Here is a 19,554-nt window from a genome sequence, read left to right as displayed (position 1 = left end):
GGGCTCTGAAGCCAGGAAACCCGAGAGGAAATGACTGAGCCCGTCTTGGTCCCCGCCCGCCAGTTCTCCCCTGGCCACACCCTCCGCCGGGACGCCGCCACCGCCGCTGCCCTCTGTCCACGAGGCTGCCGGCTCGGGACCCCCAGCTCTGACGTAAGTCTCTCCCGCGATCCGCCTGCGCCCGCCTCCCCCCTGCTCGGGGGCCGGGCTCAGGTGCCTGGAGGGCTCATCTTTTCCCCGCCTGTCCGGCCCCCGGACTCGTGCTCACGCCTCTGCGCCGGCTCTTGGGCGCTACGTGGGCTGCCGGCTCGTCTTCCTCGTGCCTCAGTATCCCCAGCTCTCCGCCATCCCTCTCGGACCAGTTCTAGAAGTGCCCAGCATCCTGCTCTATTGTCCCCGCCGCGAGGCCCCGCACACCAGCTCACTTTTTCCTCTGAGATCGGGAGCACATTACTCATTCTTCCTCTTTCCCCTCCTTGCTGACTCCTCGGCTCTGGGGACAGCCCGGAGGGAGGCACTAGGCCCCCTGCTCTGCCCCGCGCTGTAGGGCCCGCCTCGGCGGACTGAGTTCTTCTCGGCCCCAAAGGTGTCCCTGTGCAGCGGCTGCTCCTGGAAGCCCAGTCTGGTCTGAGGCTTCTTGTTTCCTTTGGGGACCTGCAGATGGAAGTAGGGGGTGGTTGGGGGGGCCTCCTCTTCTAAAACCCTCCCCCTGCCTGGAACACCAGCTGTCAGCCTTGGCAGGGGGTCCTCGAAGCCAGAGGTGCTTGCTCAGGCTCATGAGGGGCTGCAGGTCCTCAGGGGCAGGTGGGGGTGGGGGGGGGGGTGGCACTGCCCTGGGCCTGCCTCCCTGACATCATGGCTGACCCCCCGCTCCCGCTCCCCCAATAGATGTCGCCCTCTGGTTGCCTGTGTCTCCTCACCATCGTTGGCGTGATTCTCCCCACCAGAGGTAAGGTTCACCTTCCTGTTGAGCCAGCACCAAGAAGTCCGGGGGGGGGGTCTTGATGTGGGGGCCAGGGTTACACCCTCTTTGGACCCTTCACACCTAGGTGGTCGCTTCCAACAAGTCTGGCCAGAGCGTGTCCTACTGGGCGATCTGCATTTCAGCTCCAAAAAGAACTCACTGAGTTTGACTTGGCAGGGAGATTGGTGTCAGTTTTCTTCTCAGTGGCCAGGAACCCTAGGGTCCCAGCAAAGCAGCTCCCCAGATACCTGGGTGATACAGGGTTAGGCAAAGGGGGTGAGCTGGGGCCGGCCCAAGAGCTGGAAAAATCTCACCCTCGCCTGGGAAGTGTTTCCTGAAGGCAGTACCCACGGTGGGCCCCGGCAGGTGCCGCATGTTTGAGCTCCTTTAACTTCAGCTCTACTCTGTTATGCATATTGCCGGGCCCATTTTACGGATGAGGAAACTGAGGCTCAGCAAAGGAAAGTTCCCGGTGCCAGAGGCTAGTGAGTGGAGAGGCTGGGATACAACCATCATTCCTGCCCCCGGGACCCATTTTCTCTTTGATAAAATGGTTTTCATTTTTTCTTTCGGTGTTTCGCCAAGTATTCAATGAGCAGGTACTATATGCTAGATCTTATCCTATGCCCTGGGGAAGCAGCAGCACATGAAACCGAAGTTCACATTCGAGTTGAGACACAGGCAGTAAACAACGCATCAGTAAATGGTACAGCATGGTAGAAGGTGGCAGGCGCAGTGGAGAAACACAGAACAGGGTAGTGAGGATTCCTTAGACACTGTGGCCTGGGTAGACCTCACTAGAAGGTGACATTTGGGCAGATACTCAAAGGAGATGAGGGAGTGAGCCAAACAGGTACTTGGGGGGAGGGCTCTCTGGTGAGTGTGATGAACAGCAGGCAGGCCCAGAGGCTGGGTGGGGGTCAACAAAGGCAGGGTGGGAAGGGGAGAGATCAGAGGGGGGACAGGAGACCAAATGGAGTGGGGAGGGGGAGGGTCCTATGAGTACGTGGGCTTTTACTGGAAGAAGGAGGGGGCTCTGTGCCAGGAGGGCCTTGACCCGACCCAGGGATTCACAGGGTCCCTCTGGCTCTGAGTGGGAAGCAGACTGCAGGGGGCGGGGGTGAGGGCAGAGAGCCCAGGGCGGAGTGGCTCCCGTGTCCAGGCAGGAGAGGATGGAGGCCGGGCCAGGGCAGGGCAGAGGCTGGGCCAGGGCAGGGCAGTGGCTGTCTCCAGCAATGGCTGCGTATCAGGCAGTGGGGGAGCCCGTCTGCTCTGCCATGTCATTTCACCCTCTTCAGCCCTGAGAAGTAGACTTGTTACAGGATTTTTTTTTTTTAACCTCAGTACCGGGGTTGTCTGGAACCACTTCAAAGAATGAAGAGGTAGATACAGAATAAAATGAGCGGCAGGCAAAAGTTTATTAGAGTATGAGAAAGTGAGTATGCAAGCTCTGTTTGCAGAGAGGGGACATTCAGAAGTGAATGCCCACAACTGTAGGCAAGGACTTCGTTTTATAGGGTTCTGGTGGTCTCCCCATCCCTCCTTCTCCCTTGTTCCCTCTCGGGTCTTGCCCTTATTGGCTTGATCACTCTGGGTGCTGGGCTGTCCATTCCTGATTGGCTCGATTCCACTGTGTGAGGAGTCAGACTGTGGGGTCCTACTGTCCCTTGTATAAGTTTTAGGGTTTACGTATTGTAGTTAGGCATTTTGATTGTCAGATCCCTGGGGGGACCCTGAGGGGGTGTAGGTGGTGTCTGTCACATTCTTTAATTTTTTTTTAAGTCTATTTATTTATTTTGAGACAGAGAGAGAGAGTGTGTGTGAGTGTGTGAGCAGGAGAGGGACAGAGAGAAAGGGAGAGAGAGAGAATCCCAAGCAGGCTCCAAGCTGTCAGCTCAGAGCCTGACTCGGGGCTCAAACTCATGATCTGTGAGATCAAATTAAGACCCTGAGCCAAAATCAAGAGTCAGATGCTTGACTGAGCCACCCAGGTGCCCCAGGGTCTGTTACATTCTTAAGAGGAAACTTACGCCCGTGGGGGTTTGCTGTGGTAAGGTGCTCCCAGTATTGTTCCAGAATATGTGTTTTTCCCCACCCAGGGGCCTCACGTCCTAATCTTTCCCTCTCCGCCATTTCACCCTATCTTTTCCTATCATGGTCTCTGCTCTGAACACATGACTCCTAACTGCCGTTAGGAACCTGGACGTTGACTGACTCTTCTTAACTACTTCCTGCTGAAGGGGGCGATGGTGGGGGAATGGCAGTTGGGAACGGCAGTTGGGGCAGGTTTAGAGTTTGATCCAGAGGTCTGATAAGCTGGAGGGGGTTTGAAATATCTGGGCTAGCAGAATTTTCTTGGGTGTTATTTTTCTGGCCTATGCGACGGCATCTTCAGATGACATACACGAAGAATTAGACTAGCGAGTGTTAATATTCCACATGCAATGCCTCCTGCAGAGAGGTCATACCGTAGGAAGGAAAGACACATCGCAGCCATCCCAAAAATCCCTGACATGTTTGGTCATTTTTTTTTAATCCTATCAATTTAACTATAGTCTTTCTCCCTCTTCCATATTTATTTGGATCTTGTGATATTGTAGGTTAGAATAATTAAGCACCTGAACTAGTTCTCGGTTCTCAGTCCTCAAATCTTCCTCTGGCCATCCGGTTTCCATAGGAACAACTCCATGAGGTGTATTAATTTTACCTCAAGGAAAGATGGAGCTTCGATATCCAGATTGCTATAAGTTTAGGCCACTGTTTATCTGTCCCAGAGTCAGGAGGGCTGTGGTCCCTAATTTAGTCATAATGGCCCTTCCTAGCAAGGGAGTGGGGGCTCTCTGGCATTATTGAAAAAGAATGTGAAAAATTCAAGTCTCCCCATAATGCACCCGGTGGCTGAGAGAAAAATTTAGTCATATGTTTTCTGGAGACGCCTCAAATTGCTACACTTCCTTTTGGATGGTTGGCTGGGAGCGGAAAGGAGGACCGAAAAGGTGGCTCCAGTGTCAACAAGGAAATCAACCAGGTTTCCTTCTGTATCTGGAGTTACCCAGGTTCTGGGTTTCCGTTAGGTAGTTGGTTTGGGGGAGCCACCATAAAGAGCCCCGGACCCCACCAGTCCCTTTCAGGGACAGTGGTTATCTAAGCCTTTGCGGTTAGAGGATCCCTGAGGGTATTCAGATTTCCCAGTGACTGTTTCCACACAAGGGGCATGGCTTAACGCAGTTTCAACTTTGATTGTCCCCTCTGAGGACATTCTTACAAATGTCCCTTGGTGCCAGGACCTCGGGAAGTCCGGTCTGACATAGTACATAAGGCCACAACTAAGGCCTCAGATTTTTTCCCAAGCCTCCTTTCCTGTTCCTTATTTTCCTCCTGATCTCGGTTGTGATATGCCCAATTGACAGCTCGTAAGAACTCCTTCAGGGTCCCTTCTGGGCCAACAGCCAATTTTTGCAGCCTTCTCCGAATATCTGGAGCTGATTGAGTGACAAATTTGTCCTTTAGAATTGTCTCAGCCTCAGGGGTGTTAGGGGAGATAGCCGTATATTTAATGAGAGCCTCCCTTCGCCTTTCCAGGAAGACCACCGGGTTTTCATCCTGTGTCTGTAAGATAGTGGCTAATTTAACGTAATTTAAAGGTTTCACCTTAGATCTCCTTAATTCCTCCAAATCACAAGCTTGGACGTGGTGGCAATACCATTCCTCAACGGGGTGGTCATAGGGGCCCAAGTAGGCTCTTGGGATGGAACTGCCTGGGTCCTTATAGGACTTCCAGTCCCATGATAATCAATGAGTTGCTCGTCCCCATATCTTTCAGCCACTGCCTGAACCCCCTGCTTCTCTGTCTCATTAAAAGCACTGTATCTTTTTAGGTCAATTCAAAAACATACTGTGATATTCTGAAAAGCCTCTATTTACTTACCTGGATCATTAAATCTTGTAATGAAAAAGGTACTTGTAATCTTATCTGAGTGGTGCCCCCTTGCGCCCTTCCCCCCCGCCCCGGGGGGCATTCTAGCTGCCATTAGGGGAAACACACCTGTTACACTGCGGGGAGGGCCTGGACAAGGTGGGCCGCAGGGACCAGAAGTGCACATTTTTTGAAGTCTGGATGTACAGATCGAGGACCCGAAGGGGGAGGGGGTTGGGGTGGAAGACTTCCCTTCCTCCTTCCCTAGGTCTGCTTTGGGTACAGGCAGGGACCTTTGGTTTTCTCCCTCGTTAGTTGTGAACCCCTTGGAGAGGGTTGCCAGTAGGCTAGGATCGACCTTACATTGCTCACATCTATCTCACTTTTCTCTTAAGGCCCCAAAACACTGAACAGGGGGACTTCTCCCCATTTCCCCTCACATTTGGGAACACGTTCAATTGTAGGATAGTATTCTAATTGTCACTTGTCTCTGGCAGCCAGGCTTCCTCCTCCAATTTGTACTGGGGCCGAGCCTTGGTGCAAAAGAAAATGAGTCGCTTTTCTTTAGGGTTCGTGGATCAAAATCATCCCGATTTTTCAGAATGTATCCCGAAGAGGTACTAGCCTTGGTTGGGGAATTGCCCATGTACAAGAAAAAGAGGAAAAGGCATCGTTTACCTCAATTTCCTATAGTTGGCCAGCAGAAGCCTCATCTCCTGACCCCGCCTTTGGCTGGCTCTGCGACTGGCAGCCGAAAGCCCTGTCAGGCTTGCGAGGTGCTGGGAATAGTCGCCATTACCCAGGCTTGACCCTACCTCCCAGAGCTGACCTTGTCTTCCCCGATTTCTCTTACCCCTCTGTTTCCTGACTGCAGGACTTTGGGGGTGTCCGCTATGACCAAGCAAGACTCCCCTGGTTGTAGAAGGATGCACTAATTTTATTCTGGCCCAATAGTAATTTACATATTGATCATAATAAAACTGTTCCTTTTAACAAATATATCTCAAAAGGCTGGCCAAAAACTTTTCTTGTAAGGATAAAATTGGCCGTTGAGGGAGGCTAAAAGGGCCAAAGTCGAGGTCTATTTCCTGTTTTTTTCAGCAGTGCCCACATAAATATGTTCCAGCCATGTGGGTGTCCACTCTAAAGTGTCTGGATTGGTTTAAATCAGCATACAGTGGGCTAAGTGTAGCAAAATGGCTCCCACGCATCCCAGTAAAAGACCTTTAATAGGGGCGCCTGGGTGGCTCAGTCGGTTAAGCGTCCGACTTTGGCTCAGGTCATGATCTCACAGTTCATGAGTCTGAGTCCCACATCAGACTCGCTGCTGTCAGAGCACAGCCTGCTTTGGATCCTCTGTCCCTCTCTCTCTCTGTCACTACCCCACTCACGCTCTCCCTCTCAAAATAAAAAATAAACATTAAAAAAAAGCCCTTCATGTATCATAGTCATCCATCCCTCATGTGGTACAGGCATCCGTTCCTCTGCCTTGCAGAAGCAACACAAATAATGTGGAGCATTTGGAGGCTGGCAGTGAGGACATCACCACCATCTCCCCAGCCTTCAGATCAAAGGAGGGGCAGTTTTAATCAGAGCTTGAGCAAAACAACTCAAAAGGGCATGCTGTCCTGCCCTTTTGGTTAAAATAATAGTTCTTTCCATCTTTTTGGTCAGACAAAAGAGGGGAAAAAACCCTTTGTTTACATTTTTTCCTTTACAAATCGTCTATAACTTTTAGATTTTGTCCCAAGCTGTTTCTCTCCCAACAACCAGCCTCATTTAGGACAAAATTACTTTTTTTTAACCTTCAACAAATATGTACATATTTCCATTTCTTATGTCTTTCTTACACATCCCCGTACTTCTTTAATCACTTTTTTTTTTTTTAAGAGCGAGAGAGACAGAGTGTGAGTGGGGAAGGGCAGAGAGAGAGAGAGAGAGAGAGAGGGAGACATGGAATCCGAGGCAGACTCAGGGCTTGATGAGGGGCTCACGGACGCACGAACCGTGAGATCATGACCTGAGCCGAAGTCGGACACTCAACCGACTGCACCCAGGCGCCCCCTCCCCGTACTTTTTTAAATGTCCAAATGAATTTCAAGCAAAACTTGAGAGTTTCAGGTTATCAAAGACCCTGGAAGCTATCTTAACAATGACCCATGAACACCTTGAGACAGACAAAGTCAACCATTAGTTTAAGTCACCTTTTTGCTGACAAACTGCAACAGAGATAACATGTGCTTGCTTGGCCTCCAGTTTCCATCTAGGAAATGCTGATGACTCTACAGACCTATCTATCTTAATTAGACTAACAAACTTAAATTAGTTTAAATACCAAATCATGTTCCATCCGTGTCCGTTTAAAAGTCAATCAATTTGTTCCCCGTTGTCAGTTTTTACCTGGGGCACCAGCGAGGAAATCTGAAGTGGGCGGTGTAAGTCTAAGGGGGTGTTTTTTGTTCTTGACAGTGAGGGGAGAGGAGGAGCCCATGGTGCGGAAGGCCCCCAAAGGTATCGGAGCCAGTTATGCAGGCTGCACCCAAGCTGGTGCAAAAACAGCAGAAGCGAGGGGAAGGCAGGAGAGGTGAGGTGTCACCGAGAAGCCTGGAGGCAGATAAAAACCCAGAGGGCAGAGAAACAGGTCCCCTAGTTCTAAAGCCTGCCAGCTCGGACAGATGAGCAGATGCAGATTTTCCCCCCCACCAACTGGAAATGGGCAGTCCATGTGAGGCCAGAGAAGTCAGGAAACTTCCCTGAAAACAGAAGGAGGTTCACCAGCTGCTTGGGAATATGCCTTAAAGTCCCTGTCCCGAGGTAGACTGACCAGAGACAGTTAGCCTCCAATTATCATCTGCGTCTTGTGGGAGGCTGCCAGGTGTCTTCTTTCCATCCCCCTGTGGGCATCAGGAGCAGGAGGAGGGTGGTGAGCCCAGAAGGGGATGAATTAAGTCCTGCTCTCTGCTCTGCAAGAGACGTTTGAAAGTGAAAGGTAAAAACTGGGGACCTGGGAGGTGAGCCATGTCAGAGCATCAGAAAGTACAAGGCCGCCTTCCATTGTTTTGGGGAAGCCTGTGAGTAGGACCCTTGGAAGTCACCTAGATCTCTCCTAGGAGGATATCAGAAGGATCAGTCCTGGGCTTTTCCACTCATTTCCCAAAGGAAGGGAGGGGCTGGCCAAGACAGAGAGAGGAGAATTCCACTAGATACCCAGGCGGGCAGCCAGGGATCCGGTTCTGCCAATGGCCTTTGGGTGTCCACCAAAGAGTAGCCTTGGTCAGGACCCATCAGTTGCTGTTCGGCCTCCGCCGAGTCCTACACATCTGGAGGTTCTTCTCGAAAGGAAGTCGGGACTCTACAACATTCCCAGCTACATTGGGGGACCCGATGGGAGGAGACCCAAGGAGCCTGTCACCCGAGACTTGAGAAAGTCAGCCACACTATTCACTCTTAACTAGTGGATGGGTGCCCATTATTTAGTTTGAGAGTTTTATTTAAGATAGACAGAAAAGAGGGGGTGCTGGCTGCTCTTTACTTAGGGTTGGAAGACGTTGATATTCCGGATAAGCCCCCCAAGAAATGTTACAGGATTTTTTTTTTTTAACCTCAATACCTGGCATTCATTGTTTCACCACTTCTAAGAATGAAGAGGTGGACACAGGATAAAATGAGCAGCAGGCAAAAGTTTATTAGAGTATAAAAATAGCATGAAATAGTATTAGAGTAAGAATAGTATGAAAGCTCTGTTTGCAGAGAGAAGACATTCAAAATGAATGCCTGTGACAATAGGCACATGACAATAGGGACTTTGTTTTATAAGGTTTTGGTCACCCCTTCTTCCCTAAGCCCCTTGTTCCTTCTCAGGTCCTGCCCTTATTGGCTTGATCATTCTGGGTGCTGGGCTGTCCATTCCTTTTTTTTGTTTGTTTGTTTGTTTAATGTTTTATTTCTTTCTGAGAGAGAGAGAGAGAGACAGCGTGAGCAAGGGAGGGTCAGAGAGAGAGGGAGACAGAATCCGAAACAGGCTCCAGGCTCTGAGCTAGCTGTCAGCACAGAGCCCGACGTGGGGCTCGAACCCACGAACTGTGAGATCATGACCTGTGCTGAAGTCAGATGCTTAACTGACTGAGCCATCCAGCCGCCCCTGGGCTGTCCGTTCCTGATTGGCTCGATTCCATTGTGTGAGGAGTCAGACTGTGGTCCTACTGTCCTTTGTATAACATAAGTTTTAGGGTTTACTGATTGTAGTTAGTTATTTTGATTCTCAAATTCCTGAGGGGACCCTAAGGGGGAGTGGGTGGTGTCTGTTATATTCTTAAGAGGAACCTTATGCCCTAGGGGGTTTGCTATAGTCAGACACTCCCAGCATTGTTCCAGAATATGTGTTTTTCCCCACCCAGGGACCTCAGGTCCTAGCCTTTCCCTTTCTGCCTCGTTTACCCTATCTTTTCCTATCATAAAGTCAGTGATTATCCCCACTTTGCAGATGAGACAGATGAGGCTCGGAGGGGGGCCTTCACCCGCTCCAGGTCACATGGTGAGGGAATTTTGGGGAGCAGAATTTGAGGCCAGGGCCCCGGCTGGCTTTAGAATGGACCTGGGCTCACTAGGCTAAACTGCCTCTCCCACCGCACAAGGATGGGCAGGAAGAGGGGCTGGAGGAAGGGTGCTGGGCATCAGCATTTCTCAAAGCCCTTGCAGGGCTGTGGGCAGACACTACCATTCAAATGTCTGTCTGCTGCCCCACCAGGATGTCCCGAGTTACCACCCACGGTTTCAGGAGGGAGGGCGTGGTGGGGTTTTGGCGAAAGAAAGAGGACCAGAGGCTCCTCTCCGACTTCTCGTTCTTGATCTCCCAGGACAGACATCAGAGGAGACCACACCCGTTCCTTCAGCAGACTCAACCACTGTGAACATTCATGCCCTGACTCAAACCCCAGGTGAGGAAAGAGGCATAAGTCTGTCAAGATCCTGTCACTGTAATTAACAAGAGCCACAAAAATCTCAAGCTCGGGCCGATCGGGAATTTTGGGTTATGCAACTGAAAAGTCCAGTGGTAGACTGTCTGGCATGGCTCAGTCTAGGTGCTCAAATGATGGTATCAGGAACCTGTCTCCATTTCTTGGCTCTATTTTTCCTGTGTTCACTTCGTTCTCAGGTAAATTCTCCTTTTATGGGGCCAAGATGGCTGCTACCTACTAAGAAGCCAGAGGAAAGGGCATTTCCTCGTCCCCAAACCAGCAAATGCCGCACAGCTGAGCCCTTGGGTTACGTGCCCACCCAGGGGCTGACCATGGTGGCCATAAGCCAAAGCTGATTGCCAGACCTGGGTCTTAGGTTCCACCTCCAAGCAATCCTGTGCCAACCGCACTGAATGAAGTGGACCCAGAATCAGGGAAGGGTGGTTCATAAAGAAAGGTGCAGGGGCTCTTACCAGAGGTGGGTGGATGCTGAACGGGGGAATATGCATCTGCGGGAGGGGAGGGCTGAGGCAGGGGAGGTACTGGCCTGGCAAATGGCTGGGTTAATTAAGTCATTTCAGTTATATCAAAATTGAGTAGCAGAGGAAATCCCCCTGTTCCTCCATCCGTGGACCTTCTCCACATCCTGTCTCTTTTCTCTCCCTGTTTCTGGATTCCAGACACAGTCCAACCAGAGTCCCAGTCCACCCCTCAGACACCTCTGCAGGCTGGTGGTGAGTGGGGCATGGGGAGGGGGTGGGGCGGGGGCCTGGGGCCCACACTGTTCCCTCTCTTCCTCCCACACTCTGGGTCCTGGGTTACTCATTTCAGTTCTTCTGCTCTGAGTTCTCTGGGTGGTGGGGCAGACAGCCACCACATCCATTTGTTTAAAAACAAATCTTTTGCAGTCGTGAAAAATAACATGCAGAGAGAAAAGTACAAAACCCATAAATGTACAACTTAACAAATTCCTCCGAATTGAGCCCCTGTGTCACCACCACCCAGCTCAGGGAATAGAGCTTTGCAACCACCCCAGGAACGCCCCCATGCTCCAAGGCCATTCATTTCTTCCTTTAGTCTCTTGATCTTTTTCCTTTTTTGAGTTTTCAGGTCATTTTTGAACTTCATCTTGGGAGTGTAGCATGATTCAGAAAGTGCTCCCCAATTTTTCCTGTTAATATTTAAGGATATAGCTCATTTAGTGATGTAGCTCAATATAAATGATTTACCTAAACCCGTTCTGCTTGGGAATAATAACAATATTATAGGGAGATGAAATCCCTCGGCCCATTGCCCATTCTTGTTTTCTCCCCCATCTCTGAGAGGTCCCCACTGCGAGCACTGGAAGCGGAATAGTCCCCAGTGATTACTGTGCCACGTGAATGCCCACAGAAAATATCCTCCCATCCAAGTACTAACCAGGCCCGGCCCTGCTTAGCTTCCGAGATCAGACGAGATCGGGCGCGATCAGGGTGGTATGGCCGTAGATTGCCCACAGAAAGTATCCTGACCGGGAGGTGTATTTGTGTGAGCCGATCATTTCCTAAACGATAGTTGTTCTGAAACTTGCTTCGCCGCACCCCCGCACCCCCCACCCCGCATCCGCCTCGCATGCAGCAGTCTGGAAGCTGTTCCCACATTCCTATATGAACACCAATCTTATCCTTTCGCACTGCTGCATGGTACTCACCTGGTGCCTGTGCACGGTTAGTGAAGCTGTGCACAAACATCTTCACCTCCTCTGCTACACCCAGTGCCACAGTAAGCAACCTTGTCCATTCCTCCTTAAGCAAATGCTTTTCACACTTATTATATATTATATATTGGTCACGGTTCTAAATATCTTACCCGTATTTGCTCATTCAGTCCTCACACAAACCCTCTGAGGTCGAACAACCGAACTTTACAGAATACCGAACTTTACAGAATACCGAACTTTACAGAATACCGAAACAGAGGCTGACGCCCTGACACCCAGGGCGTCACCAGTCAGTGACCCAGCTCAGACGAGGGGACCCAGAACCTGGCTCTGCGGTCTTGCTTTTACCCACCACACTATGGGGCAAAGGGCACAGACGCTGAAATTTGTTGGAAAAGTGACCTGGGAAATGGCGGCACGGATTTGCCCTGCCACCAGCCGTGAGCCAGAGAGTCCCCCTGTCCCACCCACACAGTGACATTTGGAACGTGAACTGACTTTGACTTCCTCCATCCAGAGGAGGGAGAGGGGCCCTTGCTGTTTGATGGGTCTGTATGTCCCTGAGTCACACCCGTGCCTCCTTGCTCATCTGACCTGAGTAGGAACAACACAGGAGCAGGCGGAGGAGACCCAGACCCCACAGCCGACGCCGATGGATGTGCTCCTAGCAACAGACCCGGGGACGGGTCCGAGCGGCCCAGAAGGTAAGGCCTGGGACTAGAAGGGTAAGATACAAATTTTGTTTAATTCTCTATCTGGGTCAGCAGCTCCCCAGGCACATTGCTCAGAGCACCTGTTTGGGGAATTGTTAATACATTTTCAAAAAATCTGTTTTGATTTGCGGTCAAAGGTGTTTGGGAAACTCTTGATTTAAAGTTAAACACATTTCTTTATGGTGGGACTTCCTGGAGTCTTATCAACGCCTATTTGTAGCAGGCATCACCTACAGGAGCACCTAAGTGTGCAGTGTTTTCCAAACCTGATATGATAGACTTGGGACTTTCTTCTGTTCAGGCTCCTTTACGGGGCTGGTGGCCGGAATTGTGGACGTAGGTGTTTCCTTCGTGTACCTTTTCAGGTTAGAACAGGAGGTTTTCAGTTGCAAAAGACCGTGAATGCAACTAAAACCAAACTAGATTTATTGGTTACATATGTTCTGTGAAGTCCAAAGGCATCCATATCAGGAACAACTGCATCCAGGTGCTCCAGCACTGTCATCAGACCGGACGTGCTCTCTCTCTCAGCTCTGCTGTCTACATTCTCATGTTCTCGAGGGGCTTTTCCTCTCTTGGTGGCAAAGATGGTCCCATAGTTGTTTTTATGCCACGAACCCAGCAAACAGGGCATAATCTTTTTCTCATCGCCAGCCCAAGGAATAAAGTGGACTCTCATCGGCCCTTTTGCTGTAACATGCCCATGTCTGACCAATGGAAGCCTGGGAAATGGGTTGCTCTGAGTGGTGAGGCTTGAGTCTTGTGCCCATTCTGGAGGTGGGGGGCAGGGTCAGCCCTGCGTGAAGTGCATAGACCAAGAGGCAGGGAAGAGGTAGTTCCCCTCAGGACCAGTGAGTAGTTAACATTTCAGAGGTGTGTGGGAAAAGAGGTGGAGCCAAGGTGAAGGCAGCAGGTGGCCTCCAGTGCCTGGCTGGAGGATCAGCCTCTACTGGAAAGTACTGTAGCTTAGGCTATTTCCAGGCTAAGATGCATGCACAGTTGTGTAGACTGGGCACTGAACAAAAGCATCACCTCTAAAGACCATGTCATCCCCCTTGTAGATTTTTATAATTGTTGTAGTTTTCCAGGGATGGCAGTAAATCATTTAATTCTCTTAGAGCCTGTCTATTAAAACAGTTTTACAACAGATGGAAGTAAAGTGTGTTGGAGAAGAGAACTTTTCTGTTTTCCACGAAAGTGCAGGTGGGGGTGCGTAGTGACTGTGTCCACGCTTCCCAGTGGTAAAAACCTTCTCACATCTCTGGATTCATTTGCTGTGAATCCTCGTTGACCTGAGTTACTCTGTGTTATTCTGTGTTCCTGATAATACGTGAGGGAAATTCCACTAGGCTGAGGGGTCATGGACTCCTGAGCCTCAGGGTCCCCCAGCGCCGCTCTCCCTCCTCTATCTTTGTTTTTCTTGTGCTGGATCTTGTCTTCTGCCCCGTGAGGAAACGGCCCCTGCCATCTGCAGGCTCAGAGCTCCACACTTCACCTAGTTGTCGCTCCCAGTGCTTCCTGGGAAAGCGGAAGGTTCCAGGGAAGGATGAGCCTGGGTCACATGCTCCCCCTTGTGGCCTGTGTCACAATAGAACCAGCCGGACTGGGGAAGGGGTGCGGTCTCCCCAAGGAAAAGGGAAGCTGTCCTCAGAAGAAGGGAGGCGTGCAGCCACCTCCATGGTAACAGCGACGCCAACATTAACTGGGAGCTCTTTTCCTCTATCCACTCATTCACTGCTCACAAGCACCCAACAGGGTAGGAACTGTCAAAACCCCATTCTACAGGAAGGCAACCGAGGCCCAAGAGGTTACTCAGCCACACAGCCCCAAATGGCAGAACCGGAAGTTGAGCCCAGGCTCTCTGGCAGCTGGGTGCTTGAGTGCTGCACACCCCCCCTCGGCCCCCCGCCCCCCCGCCGCCAGGGTGTCCTTTATACTTCCTGTGTCTCCTGTCCTTTACACTTCCTGTGTCTCCGCATGTTTGTCCTTGCTACTGGCCTTGCTCGAACCTTCCTCTGGGCTGGGCTTTTTTGAACATCTCTCGATCCCTGGCTTTCAGGTCATACTTAAGAAGTGAGGCTCTGGGATTGGTCTGGAAGCTCGGTCTTTGTGAGGCAGCTTTTCTGCCTGTTGGCTTCATATTGGGGCATCAGACAGGGGTGACCACTTCACTGGGGACACTTCTCAGGGCCAGAAGGGCAGATATTTCCTTTGGGGCATTGACTTTCTGTTTAATATCCTTTTTAAAAAAAAAAATTTTTTTTTAAATTTTGAGAGAGAGCATGCACACACAAGTGGAGGAGGAGCAGAGAGAAAGGGAGAGAGAATCTCAAGCAGGCTCTGCCCTGTCAGCACAGAGTCCGATGTGAGGCTCCATCTCACGAAATGACCTGAGCCGAAATCAAGAGTTGGATGCTTAACCAACTGAGCCACCTAGGTGCCCTGGCTTTAAAGAGAAGAACCGGGCCGCCTGGGTGGCTCAGTTGGTTAAGCGTCAGACTTCGGCTCAGGTCATGATCTCACGGTTTGTGGGTTCAAGCCCCACGTCGGGCTCTGTGCTGGCAACTAGCTCAGAGCCTGGAGCCTGCTTCAGATTCTGTCTTCCTGTCTCTCTGACCCTCCCCTGCTCACGCTGCCTCTCTCTGTCTCTCAGAAATAAATAAAACATTTAAAAATTTTTTAAAAAATAAAAAAGAAAGGAACCTTCTGGTATTTCTGGTCTGGGAGCAGAAGTGACCTTCCAAGTGTTTTATAACAAGTATGTCCAGGCTCTGCTTCTCCTGGTGCTGGGCCCGTGTCCTGGAGGCCCCTACCCCCTGCCTGGCTCAGAGAGATGCTACCCTTTGCTTCCTGGATTATGGAGCAGCCTGGGAGGTCCCAGGAGAAGAGCTGAGGGTTTAGGCTCACTCAGTCTTTCCACACCTGCCATTCTTTGCTGTCCCCGGGGTAGGAGTGGGGGGCTGCTGTGCCTGCCCACTGAATGTGGGGACGTGGGAGAGGGTGTCAGTGACATCCCTTATTTCCTCCACCACTCACTTCCGCCCTCCGCCACCTTCTAGCCACTCCCTCTGCTGCTCCCACTAAAGGCACCACGCTCTCCAAGAGGCGATCTCCAGGCAAAGACGTCAGGCCGGACGCTGCCCTCGGGCCGACTGGTCAGTAAGTCCCTTCCCAGACTGGAAATAGCTATTTCCTATTCTCTGTGTATTTCTAGCACCCGGACCACTGCCCAGCATGAAATGGTCCTCGGTAAACATGTGTTGGCCGAATACATGAGTTCAAGGCTGGAAGAGGGTGGGTATAAGGCAGACATCCAATAGATGCCCTGACAGACGAATGACTGCATAAGTGAACACAGCACGCAAATGACCCTAAAACACAATGGCTTCAAATGACAACCGTTTGCTTAGCTCTGGAGTCTGCAATTTGGAACGTTAGTCTGGGCTCAGTTGAGTGGTTCTTCTGGCCTCAGCTGGACCTACTCATGCATCTGAGATCAGTTTGGGGGCCAGTTTGGGGTGTTCTGTTTCAGGGACACCTCGATTCTCCCCTGTGTGGTCTTCTCTTCCACTTCCTGCCCAGCCAGCCTCAATGAATGGATGGAAGTGATATGTCCCCAGGTCACTCAGAGTTCATTCATTCATTCAAAACATATTCACGAGCACCTACGGTCTTCTAGGTGCCAGGGATAGAGCAGTGAATAAGCCGGACAAAAATCTCTTCCCTCATCGGGCAGACATTCTAGTGGGGGAAGAGAGACAATAAGTAATAACGATAAGAATTGTGTATCAGGTGGTTTAAAGCTGCTATCAAGAGAAATAAAGTAGCATTAGGATTAGAGAGTGACTGGGGAGTATTTTTCTGCAAAGGGCCAGGGAGACCTCCCTGAGAAGGAGCTTTGGGGAGTCACGGATGTCGGGGGAAAGGCATCCCAGGCAGAGGCAGCTGCCAGTGCAAAGGCCCTGAGGTGAGAGGGACCTGGCGTGGCCACCAGCAGGGCGGCCGGTGGGGCTGGAGCATCTGGGTGAGCAGGAGAGTGAGGGGCTGAGGTGATGGGAGTCACATGCTGTGTCATCGGAGGCTTTTGGTCTAAGTGTCGCAAGGCAGAGACCGAGTTTCACCCCCACTGACTCTGCCATTCACTGCTTCACTCCACACACCTTTGCTGCACTCTGACTTGCTCCCTGTCTGTCACCCCAGGCCCCAGTGAGGACGACCCCTTCTCCTACGGTAAGTTACCTGTGGGAGGATGTGGGAAGAGGGAGGGAGGGAGACCCTTCTTGCCACACTCCGTTTTCCTCTCTGCAGATGAGGACACTCTCCGGAAGCGGGGGCTATTGGTCGCAGCTGTGCTGTTCATCACGGGCATCGTCATCCTCACCAGTGAGAATGGGGGTGGGGGTGGGGTCACCTCTGCCCTACGACTGGGAGGGAGGCAGGTTTGGCTTGCCCTTTGACTGAGGGGTTGGTTCTTGAAGGCCCCCGGGCAGAGTTGTTCTGTTTATTTTTATTTTTTTAATGTTTATTTATTTTTGAGAGAATCAGAGCATGAGTGGGGGAGGGCAGAGAGGGAGGGAGACACAGAATCCGAAGCAGGCTTCAGGCTCCAAGCTGTCAGCACAGAGCCTGACTCGGGGCTCGAACTCATGAACAAGCACGGGAAGAAGCCAGGGTGGCTGGGGCTGGGTGAGCCCGAGGGAAATAGAAGGACATGCAAGGGTGGCAGCCAGGAGACTTATCTTCTGAAATCTCCCCCTCCCCCACCCCCATTTGCTTTGGTCCAACCTCCTGACCTCCTATTGTCCCTTAAGCCCACCTGTCTCCTCCTACCTCAGGGCCTTTGCACTGGCCATGCACTCTGCCTGGAACACCCTTCCTGGCTCCTCCCTCACCTCCTTCAGGTCTTTGCTCAAATGCCCCCTCCTCAGTGAGGCCCCTCAAGGCATCACCATGAAGATGCCCTCAGCTGCTGGGCCTTCCCTGCCTCCTTCCTGGCTTTAGTTTTCTGCTGAGCAAGCATCACCCTCTGACCTCACTGTCCACACACTTAGTCATTTTTCTCACTGTCGGTCTCCCCTGCTGGAAAGTCCGTTCTACCAGGGTAGGGATTTTATTCATTCCTGTTCCCAGCGGTGTTCCCAGGGCCTAGATCAGAGCCTGGCACATAGTGGGTACACAGTAAATACTTGCTGAATGAATGAATGAGTAACACACAAACTAGGATGGGTTTTCAAAAGGCTCCTCTGTGAGGGGGAGGCTGCTCCCCTGGGGGCCCTTATGCTGGCTTTTCTCCCCTGCGCTTCTCCTCACCAGCTCAGGGCCGCCTCGAAGCTTCCCCGGGGGCAGGGCTGACGGGCCTTGTCCTCCAGCACCCAGAGCACATGCAATCATCAGCATTATTCCAACTCATGACTGAACCCTCTCCTTCACCCACAGGTGGCAAGTGTAGACGGTTACCCAAATTGTGCCGGAGTTATAACAGGTGAGGCCATCGGAAGTAGGGGCCGGCAGCCCAATCGATGGGCACCCAAGACTGAGTCCCCACTGGATCACCGTGCCCAGCCACCTTCCTCCCTTCTCGGAGCCTATGTAATAGTCGGTAGAGTCCAGCCCGAGAAGGAAGACCCGGATGGAGACAGAGTGGGGGCTGATGGCCCAAGGTCCCTACGCTCCCAACCCCGCCCACCCTGGGGGCTGCAGGGCCCCCTGGGCAGTGTCTCCCCTGCCCCCCCACATTGTCCCATTCTGTTCCGATGAAGAGTAAAGCACTGTGGTCCTTGCCCATGGTCTCTGATCATTCATGACTAGGGGGTGGGAAAAAGCGGCTGGGACTCTGATCGGAGTAGTGAGGGGGTCACAGGCTCAAAAGCCAGGGCAGGGAATACAGCGAACACAGCCGGGCTGGTGGGAGGCAGGAGGGACCGGAGTGTGGGCCACAGGGGCCTCTGGCCGGTGAGAGCATCAGCCGGGATTCTGCCCAGGGCTGTTTGAGACCCCTGGCGCAGTCCACGTGCAGAGCCTTGTGGTCAATGCGAGCTCACCCCTAACGTTGGTAGGTAGTATTGGTAACTGGTCAAACACAAAAGGAGGCCCTCGGCCCATAGCAGCGTGCTTTTCTTCACACTCCAGATCCTTCCATCAGTGGGAGTGGCCTCTCACACGTGTGGACACCCCAGCCTGCACGTCTAAACCCCATTCACACCCCCCGACACCACAAATGACTGCCTCTGGGCTACTTCTTGGTGTAGGGGCGTGCCCACCACCAGGCGGTGGAGAAGAGGGCTCGGAGCGCCTCGGGTGGGGACTTCTAGGGTCCCAGGGACCCAGAGCAGGCTCCAGAAGGGGCACAGGCTAGTGGGCACTTCCTGAAGGCCCTGTCACCCCTTGAAAGGATCTCAACCAGATAAGACCAGAGCAGGCCCCTGAAGCATGGGGCTGAGGGCAAAAGTCACTACCCCAGCTTAAGGGTCATAATGACAAAATAAGAGATAAGACCCTGTTCACAAGAGGTTACGTAACAATATTTCACAAACCTCAGGTCACGGCCTATTCATAGGTTATGAAATCACTTTTGTGGGCTGTGAGTAGCATAGAAAAAAATGTAATAAAATAGAAAAGAGAAATATCGGAATGTATCACAAATAATATGACACTATATAAACTCCTCTCAATTTTTGCCATGTTTTTATCCCACCTGTATTATTATTCACTTTTTAAAGAGGTCAACTCTCTTTATTTTTTAAAAAAAAATTTTAATATTTATTTTTGAGAGAGAGATACAGAGTGTGAGCGGGGGAGGGGCAGAGAGAGAGGGAGACACAGAATTGGAAGCAGGTGCCAGGCTCCGAGCTGTCAGCACAGATAGGCAGTGCTGGAACTCACAAATCAAGAGCTCATGACCTGAGCCGAAGTCGGACACACTTTGCCAACTGAGCCAAAGTGAGCTGCCCAGGCACCCCCTCGCTTTATTTTTTTAAGCTTATTTATTTATTTTGAGAGATAATGAGTGAACATGAGTGGAGGAGGGGCAGAGAGGGGGAGAGAGAGAGAGAATCCCTAGCAGGCTCCAAGCTATTAGCACAGAGCCTGACACAGGGCTCGATCCCACAAACTGTGAGATCATGACCTGAGGCGAAATCAAAAGTCAGAGGCTTAATGGACTGAGTCACTCGGGCACCTCAAGATCACCTCCCTTCTTACCTTAAGTACAGTTATTTCAAAAGGAACATTCATATATGGAAAACCAGCACTGCTTCATGTAAGTGGAAGGTAGCCATAAAGATAAATCCATTGAAAACAAACAT

The 19,554-nt window shown here is 51.4% G+C and overlaps 1 protein-coding gene across 4 annotated transcripts; it reads left to right on the top strand.

The window, feature by feature from the left end:
* Positions 1–50: 50 nt before the first annotated feature.
* FXYD5 (FXYD domain containing ion transport regulator 5) lies at positions 51–18,030 on the top strand. Of its 4 annotated transcripts, none has more exons than XM_077773811.1 (9): positions 51–153; positions 889–949; positions 9,737–9,817; positions 10,519–10,572; positions 12,140–12,241; positions 15,310–15,405; positions 16,451–16,480; positions 16,559–16,633; positions 17,687–18,030. In XM_077773811.1, the coding sequence occupies exons 2-9, from the start codon at positions 889–891 to the stop codon at positions 17,734–17,736; spliced, it is 549 nt and encodes a 182-aa protein (XP_077629937.1). In that variant the 5' UTR covers positions 51–153; the 3' UTR covers positions 17,737–18,030. The 4 variants fall into 4 exon arrangements, with proteins under 4 accessions (XP_077629937.1, XP_077629938.1, XP_077629939.1 ...); XM_077773813.1 differs by lacking the exon at positions 51–153 and adding an exon at positions 245–625; XM_077773814.1 differs by lacking the exons at positions 51–153; positions 889–949 and adding exons at positions 4,863–4,921; positions 5,449–5,497.
* The last annotated feature ends 1,524 nt before the right edge of the window (positions 18,031–19,554 follow it).

This window comes from Crocuta crocuta, unplaced genomic scaffold, assembly GCF_008692635.1.
Source record: "Crocuta crocuta isolate KB4526 unplaced genomic scaffold, BGI_CrCroc_1.0 scaffold267, whole genome shotgun sequence".
Taxonomy (NCBI): Eukaryota; Metazoa; Chordata; class Mammalia; order Carnivora; family Hyaenidae; genus Crocuta; species Crocuta crocuta.
The sequence above is the reverse complement of the archived record's forward strand: the minus strand, read 5'-3'. Positions and strand labels throughout refer to the sequence as shown.

What these genes read in the sequence shown, in the direction of transcription:
- FXYD5 (XM_077773811.1), top strand. Translation starts at nt 889, where the DNA reads ATGTCGCCCTCTGGTTGCCTGTGTCTCCTCACCATCGTTGGCGTGATT. An exon ending in GGGTCCGAGCGGCCCAGAAG is followed by an intron (nt 12,242 to 15,309) that starts GTAAGGCCTGGG and finishes GCCACCTTCTAG; the next exon opens with CCACTCCCTCTGCTGCTCCC. An exon ending in GGACGACCCCTTCTCCTACG is followed by an intron (nt 16,481 to 16,558) that starts GTAAGTTACCTG and finishes TCCTCTCTGCAG; the next exon opens with ATGAGGACACTCTCCGGAAG.